The sequence below is a fragment of the Limanda limanda genome, chromosome 7 (assembly GCF_963576545.1).
Source record: "Limanda limanda chromosome 7, fLimLim1.1, whole genome shotgun sequence".
In the NCBI taxonomy this organism is placed as follows: domain Eukaryota; kingdom Metazoa; phylum Chordata; class Actinopteri; order Pleuronectiformes; family Pleuronectidae; genus Limanda; species Limanda limanda.
Window position 1 is genome coordinate 20,239,986 of NC_083642.1, and position 14,754 is coordinate 20,254,739.

A 14,754-nucleotide genomic window follows, 5' to 3' on the forward strand; every position below is an offset into this window, starting at 1 on the left:
GGTTTTGACTCTAAACACATCCTGTCACGTTCAGAGGTGCAGTGATGTTCAGCTGTCAGTCACTGATGACAAGCAAAGAGTCGGTCCAAGATAGAGGCTGAATATCATCAGGCCTGAATCATAAACCTGATAAAAGACTAAAGCAAAAACTGGTCCTCACCCACGGGGCGTGATTTAATGATGAAATTCAAAAGTAATGTTTGATTCAAAAAACACACAGATGAAACCCAACAGAAAGGAATAGGAAAGTTGTATGTACTTGACATTTTCCGGCCAATTAGGGCATCAAAACCATTAAGCATGGAGCTAAGAGGCGATGAGCTCAGCTTAGTATGAGGACTGAACGTAGGAGGGAATAGCAAATACGTTGTCTATGCTAAGGTAGGCTAACACAATGAGAAAACAAATCAACATATCACACCATGCCTCTGGTATTACAATGAAATAGTCATCAATCACACATTTTAGTGTTCAAGTACTTCTGATTCTCCACTAATATTCATAGTCTGTATTCGGATTAAACTTTGTACCAAATACTAATTTATTTACACAGCAAGTAAAGTTAGTAGTAAAGTATATAAGTAAACATTCTCATGGTAGCATGCACAAGAAGCCCAGATAGAAAAAGTGCTATGTTTATACTTTTGAGTATGGGGAACCCAAGGTATCGTACTTCTATTTTCAAGTAGCAGTACTTCTACTTGAGTAGATTCACTCTCATTCATTTAAGAGTGATTTTATCTCATATTTGTAAAATCAGTTAATTTAAAGAAACCTCTTTGCATTCAAGTACAAAAACAATGAACATTATAAAAATAGTTAATTAATATATAGACAAAACAATAAATCTATTAAATCAGTTCATCCCGTCGGATCAGATCTTTTTTCCTCCTCATCGCTGCTGCTGCAGGAAGATGGCGGCACGTCCTCTCCCATCCTTTTTAACTTGGCCTTGTAGTACGCCTTCTTCATCCTGAAGGCCTTCTCTTTCTGCCGCGCCGCTCTCCTCTTCTCCTTCACCAGCTCCTGCTCCCACGCCAGCACCTTCATCCTGTTCTCCCACTCCAGGATCTTCATCTGCTGCTGCTGCTGTTCCAGAGCCTCCGCTCTCTGATGGAGCTCCAGCCTGGACAGCTCCACGGAGTCGTGCTTCACCGAGCGATGGCCGGCCTCCTCGGTCTCGCTGCCTGACATCTGGAGACGCTGGCTGATGAGCCTGGAGGTGCCTGGGAGGTCAGATTCAAAAAAGGTCATTGAGGGACACTTAATGCTCCTGATGGTTCAAAATATGCTGTTTAAAAAAGGGGTTTTACTGATGAATGAACTTAAGTTCCCTAGTACAATAGACTAATAATTATCAACCCATTTAGATGACCCTATAAAGCTCATGATTTGTGCAGTGGTTAGCACAGTTAGCTCACTACATCAAGGTTCCTGGTTTGAATCCTGGTTCAGCCAGGGTTTTGATGTTTTTGTGTTTTTTCTCCCTGGGTGCAGCCTGGGGTTAGATACATTTCTGAATTTAAAATGTGGGTATGAATGGCGATACACAGTGATATACTGGCGACCTGCCTCTTGCCTAATGTCAGCCTGGACTGGCTCCAGCTCTCCCATTATTCTCAAAAACGATAAGCAGTAAAGAAAATGAATGGATGGAGTTAAAACACACTGGCAGGGATTTCTACAAACTGGTGTGAAGATGACATCCCCAAGTCACAAAAATGATTTAAATTGATATTCCAATAAGAATTAGATGAAAAACTATCATTTAATGTTTTTCAGCAGAATGTGAAGTCTTCAGCTTTATTTCTTCTTCAAGACTCTGAACACTACGGGAGGGATGGAGCATCTGTCATCCACTAGATGTTCCCTCAGTTAGTTTGAAGATGCTGGAAAAGTGTGAGGTCTCACATGTTGTACATATTTACCACAGGTGTTTAACTGAAGATAAAAACATGACCGACATCACTGACTCATTGATTCACAGCATTTTCAAACTCAAACTCATTTTGACCCTCAGGGGCTGCATGGATGTTTTACCACTTACTCAAATTTCAGCTTTTTCCTCTGATTGACCAGCCAATAAAAATGCTGTGGAGCTGAGCTCTTTACAATTTCTTGATCTTTCTTGATAAAGTGGAATACCACATGTTCATTAATAGGCCTGGACCCACATCCAATGAGTGTTTCTGGGCGGTAAATAGTGGAGCATCTGGCACAGCTTCATGTGTTGGTACCTGGTGCTGTGAAGTAGGCGGAGGGGAATTTCACATCCTGCAGCTCTGCATTGTGGGAGGTGGAGTTGTTTGTGGGGTCGTGGTGCAGATGGGACCAGTCACTGCCTGTCACTCTGTCCAACGTGTCCCGCTGGGGGCAGATGGCCACGTGCTCCTTGGTGTCCTCAGTCTGAGAGGAGGGGGACGAGCTGATTTAAGTGGTCGTGTCTCTCATTTCTAGCATTAATGTTGTGTTGTGTCTCTGAGCTCCTCCAGGTTCATTTAAATTCTGCAAATGTGTCTAAAATAAATGTTACACAGAAAAATCACTTTTAAAATATTTACCAGACTGATGCTGCTGTTCACCTGCCCCGCGGCGTTTATCATCATCATCACATTTCCTGCTAATAAGGAGACAGGGAGAGACTGCAGATGAATACATTTCAGGAAAATGAACAGAGAGCGCCTCCTTCTGGGGGAGCCTGGTACAACATCACCTTCACACAAACACACATGTTTCCAAAGCATCCTCCAGCATCATGGCAGCACTTTACTATCAGTGTTTACAACACACTCAGCATCAGGACAACTGCTCAGACTTTATAAGTTATGACGAATGACTGCAAATTAGATATGTGAATGTGAAGCAGACGTGGGTGTATTGCTGTGAAAATGTACTGAGTGTAAATATTCAATTTAACAATGAAAATGTCCAAAATGTAAGTCAGTGAAGTAGTTTGAGTTGAACCAAGTACCAAGAAATCCTACACATGATCCCTGTAATGATTAATTGAAGCATTATTTCATCACTTCTCAAAATATAACTGTGTAACAAACTGGAAACTCTAAAGTTTAACAATGGATTTACTATATGAAGGAACTCTACACCCCTGTTCACAGAGACTGATACGTCAAGACCTGGATTTCACAGAAACAAACCTCTCTCTGATTGTCCTGATATCACTCTTGTGCTTTGCTGCCTGTGTTTGAATGAACTTGTCCTTTAAACAATGACACATTTTAAACCCTTTTAAATTTCTCCTCACGCTGTTCTCCTGTTACAACGTATTGCAAAATCCCTCCCCTGGTGCTTATAGTATGTTTTATGTTATGTTTTATATTTATACTTTCAGCAATACACCAAAGCAAACTTTATGTTGGAACCTGCTTGAAAATAAAACCTGATTCTGATCACAAGCAGTGACAGAGAGAACGTCTTTGTAATCTCCTGAATGAATATAATAACAGGTCTATAATATATTATATTCAGGGAGAGAATATTTAAGACGGAAGTCTTCATTCATTGGCTAATTCATGTCACACGAGCACAGGCAATTTATCACAGGTGATTCTCATTTGTGATTTACCACAGGTGAGTCATAATGTGTTTCCATACTGATTAACAGCAAAGGGTGCCAATATTAGGGACACAGCAAGCTTTTGTTTGTTGTTTTAAATTGTTGTTTATCATTTGCTCTTTTGTATCAAACACGAATTCTCTATCGAAAAAAAATTCATTTTTTTCAGGAGATATTCCACATTATGTACTTAAACTTCTCGGGTGCCAATAACGGTGAGCAGGACTGCGTGTTGTTGTCGTGCAGAAATCGAACACATTTACATAACATGCACACAAACCAGCTGAGGAAACACCGATCATCATCTGATCTCTACCACATGCACTCAGAGGTGCACCTGTATCGTGCTGTTAAACTATATTAGTGGTTCTGATGAGGGAATCGAACGCAGTGTTTTTTTTACCTTCCACGAGTTTGCGCACCGCCGCTTTGTGCCCAGCTCCTCCTGCGTGGCTGGTGAGCGCAGCCTCGCCCATGGTCTGCAGCTTGATGGATTTGCAGCAGGCTCTGCAGCGGGCGAAGTGGATGTCCTGCGCGTCCTTCACCAGCCAGTCCTGGTAGATGTGCTTATCGAGCCACGAGTCCTGGAACTTGCATTTCCCAGGCATCGTTCGGCCGTGAAGCGAGCAGCACCGCTACCTGTCTGCCTGCTGACGACCAGCCGGCCCGCTGCGACGGGTTCAGGGCGGCTCGGAACATCCACACTACTCCCCATGATCCCAATACACCACGTCTACCAGAGATAGTTTTATAAAACATAGGAATTCATTCATCCACTTTTATCTATTTATGTAAATACATTTTGTATTATTATTTAGAAATAGTGATGAGGAGGGGGGGGGGATCAAATACCTAATGATTGAATCTACATATTCGAAAAGAAGTGAGAAGTACAAGATGAAGCATGGAAAAGCTAAATGGTATTTGCTGCTGCAGTTAAGAAAAAGTAAAATTTTCCTGATTGAATAAAGTTAAGGACATGGAACAATAGGCAGCGAATAATTATCAGATGATTCATACATACTTTTACTGAACAAACACTGTTTACAAACTCAAGTGTGGAAACAGCAGCTTGTATACAACCACAGAATTATAATAACTTTATTTATGGAGCACTTTCAAACACAAAGTCCAAAATGCTGCACAACAGAAAGCAAATAAAAATCTGAATGACGTACTTAAATAATAATGATAATAGTAATCATACAACGATTATAATAATAATAGAGATAAAAGAACAAGAATAACCTGACACCAAGTAAATTTAAGAATATACCTTCAGAAATAAGTGTGTTTTTAGTTTAGATTCAAAAGGCAACACCTCAGAATGAGACATTGATTATTTTGGGAGAGGAACTTGATGGATGATGCATTTATGAAATATGATACATATGAATATGATACACAACCATTTATTTAGCCTAATTATATTGATCACATGTGACATTTTATTTGAGAGACCGTCTAAAACAACTTAATTTCTTATGTTCAACCAGCTTTAGATATCCAGCCCAAAACTGAATTACATACATTTTCAGTAGTTTCAGGGTCTTCTCAACAAATCCACGAGAATCAACTTCGAAGATGAACTTTTTCATACATTTTTAGCTGCTGTATAAACATTATAATGATAGTTTATCATCTGCAGGTATTTTATTTCAGGTGGAATTTCAGGTTGGTCATAATAAATTCAGTGCCTGTGACAGATGCTAAACAAATTATTTCCCAGAAAACCCCTAAACGCATCACATCCCAGCTGCAGTGGGTCACGTGTATTGTTTCCTCCAATAAAAATACTGCTTTCCTTTTTTTAACCAATCAGCGACGAGAGAGCAGGCAGAGGAACCTGATTGGTGAAACGCGGCACGGAAGACAGCAATAACACATGGGTGCTGTGTGTGTGAGAGCAGGTCGTGCACCGTGAAACCTGGGTTTTGTATAAAGATAAGAAACATATATAGACAGTTTTTGAGGTGTTTAAACAGTCAAACCTTAATGTAACATTAATAGTAACCCAGAAAAATCACTTTTATTTGTATTCAACAAATTACTGCTGCTGCTCCTGCTGCTCCTCCTGCTCCTGCTGCTCCTGCTGCTAACTGGAAGGCTACTGGTGACTGAACCCACCAGTGGACCTGGATCTCATTTAGCCTGTTTGCTGTATTTCCCTCCACTGACAGAGATACTGCTGCGTCAGTAAACGTGAGTGATCCTCAGGAGATGGAGGCAGCAGCTCTGGTCGCTCCAGTCACAGCTGTGCACTTCATCCAGGATCGATTTCTCCTCACAGGTTGGTTTCTTAATTACTCACAATGTTTTTTACTACTCATGTGTGATTTAATTTGATCTATTTAGGCTAATGTAGTTATATTTGTTTAGTACATTCATTACAGCTGTGCAGTACTATGGCTAATCACTGTACTGTACACAAGTGGGCTGTATAAATTATATTAAGATAAACATTTACATAGGTAGTGGTATTGATAATTATCATGATTAAAATTACATTAGTAATCGAAAGACTGGTTTTTGCTCCTGACTGAAGGTTCTGGTTTCACACTCTTCTTCTTCTTCTTCTTCTTCTTCTTCTTCTTCTTCTTCTTCTTCTTCTTCTTCTTCTTCTTCTTCTACGAGCAGAGAATGACACTTGATAAACAATAGAACATTTTACAAACCCGAGGTCAATCAATGATGTGTTCAATACCTCCTCACTGTTTGTACACAATGCATACTCTTTGTATTGATGCATATTAGACTTCTGTTATATTGTTATTGATGATATTAACAATGTGATGTTATTGTTATTACATTGAAATCATTCATTTATTGTTGACATTGTTTTATTGCCCAGCCCCAGTACCACACTCATTTAGGTTGCTTGTTCTTCTCTGCAGGAGAGGGTCCAGTCCTGACGGTGTACAGTCTGGAGCCTCGTCCTAAAGCCTCTGCTTCACTGAGTGTTCTCCAACACTACAGAATCCATGGAGTCAGACCAAGACGCCAGGCCGCTGTCACAGCTCAGAAGACACAGGATGGTCAGCATGAGCAGATGTTGTTTAACACTTTCATTCTCAGTTTCCTTATTGTTATGATGATTAGTTTTGAATTGATGGGCAGATTTTATGTAAGTAAGATGGACAAACCTTAGGACAAGTAAGCTTTTAACTATATGGAGGTGATCAGCAGGATTATGAAAAAGTTATTATACATTTTTTTATTCAATTCAATACCTTTATTGTCATGTACAGTGTCCCAGTGGTACACATAGTAACACAACTCTCAGACAAGTAGACACATTCTAGTCTGATGAAGAAATTAATATCAAAAACAAACAATAAACAGTAAAAAACATAGCTTTTTAAACAGATATGCATTCATTTATATTGCACATAGTGATATTTCAACAAAAGTCCATGAAGGGAGAGCAGCTGTGTCCGTGCAAGCCACAATATCCCCATTAATCAAGGGCTTCTCCTTCCCCTCTTCTTACACTGACTCGAAATTACCATAGACTAGGAGGAGTCAGACACTGGGGAGATGGCGACTGGTGAGCTGCTCATTTTGAGCTTCATAACCGCTCGTCAGAAACCTGTTGGCAACGTCACAGAGGCAACAACCATCTCTATATTCTGTCTATGGTTGTTTGTCAGCTACTTCTTCTGTTATATTTCTGGCGGTACATTATGGTTTCAAAGTAATGTATTGGATTTCAAAGTTAAGGTTTGGAAAAGAAAAAAGTAAATGAAGTATATTTTTGCTGAAGTTACAAGAATGTCAGGTGATGGGAATATTATCTTTGGCTGTAATTGTCAGTAGATGGTTGGAAAAAACAGCTTTTTGGAGTTGTTGTTTTTGTGTTTATCTGCTCCTCTTATATATTCACAATAATCCTCTCCTCCGTCACTCCCCAGGACCGAGCTCCACCACAGGGCCTGACTTCTACGACCTGGCAGTGTTTGGGGGCAAGGCTGTGCGGCTGGTGAGGCTCCATGTGGGTCTGCACGATGGGGACCATCTGCACCTGGAGGTCCTCGGTCCCCTCATGGAGTTACAGGACTGGGCCCTGGATGTTCACTGGCTTTCTGGAGACAAAGACTCACTTCTCTGTGTGGCTTTAGCTCACAATAGTGCTCTTCTCCTGGATGTCAACACAGGCACTGCCCTGGTTCAGCGCTCCTGTCTGGAGGGATGTCTGCTGTACTCTGCCCTCCTTCTTGTACATGAATCTTGGGCAGATGTCGTCTTAGTAGGTGGGACTGTTTTCAACCAGCTGGTTGTCTGGAAGCCTGATGGAGGAGGAGACAGTTATTCTAAATGCAAAGCTCCAGTGGAGAGACGTCTGCTGGGGCACAGTGGGGTCATCTTCAACATCTCCTACCTCCAGGAGAGGGGGTGGCTGGCTTCAGCCTCTGATGATCGCAGTGTAAGGGTGTGGGGTGTTGGTGTTTTAGGGGGCCCTGGGGGTAAATGTGGGGACCTGAATCCAACTTGTTTACGAGTCCTGTATGGACACCAGGCTAGGGTGTTCTCAGTGCGTCTCTCCCCCGGGAAGGTGTTCAGTGCTGGGGAGGACGGGGCCTGTTTAGTCTGGGACTGGGCCGGAGGTGGGAAGGTGGTTCGGACATTAAAGGGACACCGAGCAGGGGGCGTGCGTTCACTGGCAGTGAGTGGGGGGACAGAAGAAGAGAGATGGGTGGCTACAGGGGGGGCAGATGGAGGCGTGAGGTTGTGGAGGTTGCAGGAGACTGAGGAGAAGACGGAGGAAGCAGTGACAGACAAACTTACGGACCTTAAATTCCCGGGTCCCAGTTTGCCTAAAGTGGTTTGTGTAGCAGGAGAAGAGGATGACAATGAAAGTTGGAGCCAGAGTAAGATTGTGGTTTGCACTGATCAAGGAACTGTCTATCAATACAGCAATGGGACGTGGGAGAACTTATGGCAAGGGACTGCTGACTTTCATTCTTACTGTGTGATGGAAACAGTCTGCATCAATGTAAAAGACTCCACAGCCAAAGTTAATTTGTGTGCTGTGGGAAACCTCAGTGGGTCCATTCAGGTCTTCCCCATCTCTCATCCTCACGCTGGGATCCTTCTCTCAGGGGGTTCAGGGAAGATCCACAGTCTCATTTGGAAAGAGGGAGGAGCAGGCATGTGCTTGCTGGCGTCAGGTAGTGAAGGAATCGTCTATCGCTGGTGTATAGAGGTTAAATTAAATGATAACCAATCCTTAGCTCTCAATGCCAATCCTCTTCTTCCTTTCCTTCTTCCTCCCTGCGGCAAACGCTGGCTGTTGGCTGCATTGTGCCTCCACTCCAGGTCACAGGGGGCGCTCTGGGTTTGCGGGGACAGGAGAGGGTCCCTGCTTTTGTATCAAGAGGGAGGAGAAGTTGAACCAAAGAAAGGAGATGATGCACAGGCACAGGAAGGTGAAGATGAGGAAAACAGAAGAGAGGGAGTTGGAAAAAGCAGTGTCATGGAGCAGGGAAAGAACAGTGAAGTGCACGAACTACAGCTGCAACCTTTAAGCTGCTTGTTCGGGGTGCACGGAAAACAGGGAGTGACATCAGTGTGTGAATACAGAGGACTCCTCTACAGCAGCGGCAGGGATGGCTGTGTGAGAGTTTTTAGAGTTCAACAAACACCACGAGCAAAACATGAAGAAAACAGTAAAAATATCGCTGAAAAGACTGGAGAGAACCACCAGCGGCTTCAGCTGGAGGTTCTGCGAGTTCAGCGGGCCTGTAAAGGTATGGAGTGGCTGGAGAAAGTTCTGATTCTCCAACCTGAAATTCCCGAGGAAGAGAAGGCCAGAGAGGAAGGTGAGACCTGCTCTAAGACAGGAAGAGAAGATGCACAGCCAGAAAATGAGGCAAGAGAAGCCAGGTTTGTCATCGCAGGGTTCCACGCTGTCCACTTTGTGGTGTGGGACCCGGTGAGGCAGGAGAGGCTGCTTGAGGTGCCTTGTGGTGGGGGGCATCGCTCATGGGTTCTCTGGCCTTCACACAAAAGGGTTTGGCCTGGATATGGAGCTCTGGTCTTCATCAAGCACGGGGCTGTCCTGGCTTCACATCCTCCCGGAGAGGAAGGGAACTGGGCTGGTAGGACAGGAAGGACTGGAGGATGGGGCCTGAGAGAGGGAATCCACGGAAGGGGGGTCGGGTGTGTATGCAGGCTGGGGATGATAGTGGGAAGTGGCTGTGACATTCAAACGACTGCAAGTATGACGGCAACTGAAAGAAAGGAGGTGGAGCGGGAGCAAGGGCATTGGGAGGTGTTGGTGACGGGAGGAGAGGACACCAGCTTAACCGTCCTCGCGGTACATCCCAACTCCGGCAACATCAAAGTCCTCTCAGTAATCACAGACCACATCTCGAGTGTGAGGACGGTGACGGCAATGAAGCATGCAGGGGGAGAGAGGGCTCACCAGGTACAGTCTCTCTCAACCTTGCTCTTCTCAGCCGGCGGCCGGGCTCAAATGCAGTGTTACCGGCTGTTGATTGGCTGGGACCAGCAGAGATTGATTCCTTCCTGTCAGGTGATCCAGGTGGCCAGTCACCGGCTGGACGAACAGTGGGAGAGGAAGCGGAACCGGCATAAGACGGTGAAAATGGATCCAGAAACAAGGCGAGTTCATGGTTGTAATGTTGGAGACGTTCATACAAAGTGACGAACATAAAGATGCTTTAAAGTCTCTTCACCAATGAGTCATAACAATAACAATTCGTCAACCTCTAGGTGGGTCTTTTCCTTTGTCTTGTTCTTTAGTCTGTACTCTTGTTATCTCTTCACTCTACCATCCGTTTTCTTTATAGCTGCTTTCTGGCATGCACTGAAGTCGAGATATTTTTTAGAAAATTTTCTGGATGGGCTGCATGTGAGAATACAAATGTTGCTACTTGTGTCCAAATGAGCCTGTGAGAAAACAGCAGGATTTACTTTGAGCCAGTGTTGATGCATCGTTATAATGATGGATCTACCTCTGTGCTACCAGTTGTGTCTGTGTGTTTTCAGGTACATGTCCATAGTGGTGGTGGACGAGAGGAACGACTGTGTTCTTCTGGCTCTGGCCTGCAGTGACGGAGCTGTCAGGTTGGTCACAGCACAGCAGACACTGTTTTCCACAGCGCGAGAGCAAAGAAAACACAGAATCTCTCCAGCTTTTGTTATTATGTATGTTTCGTTAACTGTAGCCAGAAATGTTTCAAGGGATTTTGGGGGCACAAGGCACAACAAAAAACACATAAGTAATAGTAAAGTAGTATAAAGTAGTAAAGTTCAAGTGTAAACCCTCGCCACCATTGAGGCCAAACAAACCTCTACAATTATGAAGTTTAGGCAGAATGTATGTGGCCTCAGGGGGTTTCCGGCTATGGTGTAGCTGCAGTCTTCTGAATAAAGCCGATCACAGAATTTAATGCGGTTCTTACTAAATAATTGTTGCTGTGAACTAATGTACTAGCATTGACATTATCTCTCCCTGGAGATTTTGTCAATTCTGAGTAACCTTTTTGTATTATTTATTTCATCATCATATTACGCTGTCCAGCCTGTGTCCCTCTCTAACCTCCGTGACTGTCTTTTTTTTTCAGACTGTTCTCTGTCAATGAAGGTAAAGATCGGATTGATTTGTTGTGGGAGACGTTTCACCACCAGCGCTGTGTGCTCAGTGTCGCCACCTGCAGCCTGGAGGACGGAAAGGGCAACAGGTGATGTTTGATTTGCCCAAAGTGAATTCATTCATTTAGTTCATTGAAACCTATTGGTTGTCTTCCTTTTTTTTCATTTTTAAACACACAATTTTAGAAACGAGTAATAACGGACAAATACAGGCAAGCACTAACTCTACCTGTGTTGGGAACATGTGCTGAAAACCATCTCTGATGTACAGTAATGTTTAAATCTATAACTCTGTGCCCTCTCTCAGGTATAAGCTGCTGTTCAGTGCTGCGACAGATGGCAAAATTGCAGTTTGGGATTTGACTGACGCTTCCTCCTCAAAAGACACTTCACTTGATGCTCCAAGTCCACCGACCCCCTGCCTCGACATTCCTGCCCACCAGAGCGGCATCAACTCATTGGCTGTTTGTGCAGAGGAACTGGGACTAGAAGAGGGTGGTTGCCTGGTTACTGTTGCTAGCGGAGGGGATGATGGGCAGCTGACAGTGTCCGTAATCAGGGTGCAGTACCCAGAAGACATGCAGACTGGGGGCAGCAGAGGGCTTTCTCAGATTTCACAACCCGAGTTCCAATCCCCGAACCAGCTTCAGCTCCATCTCCACGGTCACTCACACATCCCACTGGCCCACGCTGCCCCTATTACCGCCGTAAAGCTCCTGACCCCAGGCCTGATGGTCTCTACTTCTTCAGATCAGAGGGTTTGCCTGTGGAGAGTCTCCAGTACCGGTATCAGCCACAGAGAGACGCTGTTCTCCCATGTTGCAGACGCTGCAGGACTTTCTGTGTGGGAGGGGCAGATGATGGACAGTGAGGAAGGAGATGAAAACACAATATTTGAGGCTGAGGAGATTTCCGTTTGTGGAGAAGGGATTGAGGCAGGATTAGAAACAGAGAGGAAGAGTGCTGAGGAAGCTGAGAGGTTCAGGACCAGTGATGAGAGAGGAGGCGAGACAGGAAATCAAACACCCACCAACAGTGTGGTTAAGAGAGGCGGTGACGGGAAAGATTGTTGTGAGAGCAGGAAAAAGAGAGAGAAGACGGGATGGGTGCTGGTCTGTGGTCAGGGCCTCCAGCTGCTCCGAGTCCCAAACACAGACACATGGACAGAGGGAAGTATAAAAAGAGAGAAAAACCGCAAAATGAATCACACAGTTAAAGTGACTTTACAAGAAAAGTCAGAGTATGTGGAATCAGAAAATAAGAGTGGTCCTGAATGAACACATTATTTTGACATAGGAAATAATATTCTATTGATTTTATTAAATTATTTTCATTCAGCTTTCACAAAGCATCATAAATGTATACTTCTAGATTCAAAAGACAGACAGGTACAGGGAGAAACATTATCAAAGCTGTATGAAGGGAAATTAAATTTGTCATTAATTTCAGCCAACTTTAGAAAACTCCTCTGAAAATAAGATGTGGGCAGCTTATCTGCCTGGAATTAGACTCGACTTCCTTTTGCACAGTGACAACCTGCAAAAAGCATCTAGGGTTCATCAAGAAAAAGTACACTTTCATGTCTATTTCAAAGAATCATTTAAACCATCTCTGATGTGCTGGAGCCATCTTTGGCCTCTTTCAAGGCGAAGCACCGCTCTGCTCTGCGACGGCTGAAATGACTGCAGTTATATTTTATACAGTTTGTTACATCTCAAGCAGGAAATTAAGCAGTTTTTACTTGAAAAGACTCTTGGGACTGTAGAAATGTTAAATAACAAGGAAAACCAAAGGCTGCCTTCACCAAATATCTCAATGCACCAAGATTCACAGAGAAATTGGGAAATTTGTGGTTTTTATATCTAATCAAGAGTTTGAACCTCCTAATAATACTACTGATTTACATTTGAGCAAAACATTTCATTCAGATGTATTTTGAGAGGAGCTGCTTTCCCGGAATTACGTCAATTAAATTGTAGTTCATAGTACATTGTCCAAAAAAAGATATTGTATACAAATCATACCAAATTATAGCATTTACCAACCTAGGATATAGTATTTGCAGATGAGAGGTTTTTTTTTTTTTTTTTTCTCATGAGGCTTGATGTATTTTTCTTCTTTATGTTGCTGAAAATGGTCAAATAAAAGGATGAGCTTGGTTTATAAGCCCTTGAAAAAGTTTTAATTTTTCAGTTATTCTTGGCTGAGTTATTATTTGGTTTAGATGAAGGTATGGGCTGAGCATTGCTGCTCTCATGTGTATAGAAAATGTCACTGTCATTCATTCATCACACACAGTTTTGTGTATATTCAGTCCCAGGGGGATGAAATAGTATTTCTATTGATGAGTATGAGTATTACAAACCATTGTGTGTGTGTGAGGGTTGAGACTTGCTTGGCATTTAAGGCATTTAGTTGGGATGATTAAGGTTAGAGACCAGTGGGGTGTTGTGATATGAAATGAAAATATGAAATGCTAATACTGTGTGAGTGGCAGGTTGGTATGGGACTGTCTGTGGGGTTATTTGCATATTTTGTGTGTGTGTGTCTGTGTCTGTGTCTGTGTCTGTGTCTGTGTCTGTGTAAGTGCTTGTATGCCTGGTATGTAAAGCCTGTTCACCTGTGCCACACGTTAAATGTCACACACTGTAGATCAGAGTGAATGTGTATGTGATGATTCACTGTCAGCTGATTGGAATTTAACAGATGAGGTGGACAACTGTATCCCTTGTGTGCATGTGTGATGGCTTAATGCTATTGTAGATGTCGACTAAATTAGGTGCAAGAGTGTGTGTCGATATACACCATCAGTTATCTGTGTGTGTGTGTGTTTTCCAAACTCTTGAAGGTGCTGACTGCAGGTAACATGAATATTCTAATATTTTTGCTTTGTCTCATGTCTCCTTTGAGGAATAGGGGAAAAGAGGGGGAGACTGAACACTGAAGGTGGAGAGGGGAGGAGAAAAAAATCGAGGGATCTGAGGAGGGAAAGGGCAAGAGGGAGGAAAACAATATATTCTTACAGAAAATGTTATGCTGGCAAGCCTTGCTGTAAGTGAAGTAATAGTTAAGTTTATTCAGAAGGCTCATTCTGAACTTGACTCACTGCTACGGATCTGTTGGGACCAAACACATTAACATTGTTCCAAAGACTCAGTTGGCTCCAAAACCCTTTTTGATCTTTATTGAAGATATAAAAAATGTAAACACAGCAAAAAATGTGACATCAATCAAATCACAGACATACAAAAATTGTATGTTTGTGTGTGTTCACTGCCGAGTTTGATACCTGTCAGTATTTACCATTTTTGTGAGGCATGCTTGCTGTGGCAATTTCAACTGAAAAGTAGCAACATTACATTTTGTCACTCTGACAGAACATGAGCCTGATATGACGTCTGAACAGGCTGATGGGTTTATACAACTCCTCCAGGTGTGTGTGGTGTCACCTTTCAGGACACGAACACTGAACAAAATTTATTGAACAAATTTGTTGTGTCAATAATTTGAAACCAGCTGAGCCAACAACTTAAATAAAATCGTTGAACTTAAAATTCCCTTGA

At 43.0% G+C, this 14,754-nt stretch overlaps 1 protein-coding gene across 1 annotated transcript; it reads left to right on the forward strand.

Moving 5' to 3' along the window:
* The first annotated feature begins 5,794 nt into the window (after positions 1 to 5,794).
* On the forward strand, positions 5,795 to 13,333 carry wdr6 (WD repeat domain 6). Its single transcript, XM_061075527.1, has 6 exons — positions 5,795 to 5,864; positions 6,469 to 6,609; positions 7,486 to 10,198; positions 10,586 to 10,663; positions 11,164 to 11,280; positions 11,499 to 13,333. The coding sequence occupies exons 1-6, from the start codon at positions 5,795 to 5,797 to the stop codon at positions 12,466 to 12,468; spliced, it is 4,089 nt and encodes a 1,362-aa protein (XP_060931510.1). The 3' UTR covers positions 12,469 to 13,333.
* Positions 13,334 to 14,754: the final 1,421 nt, after the last annotated feature.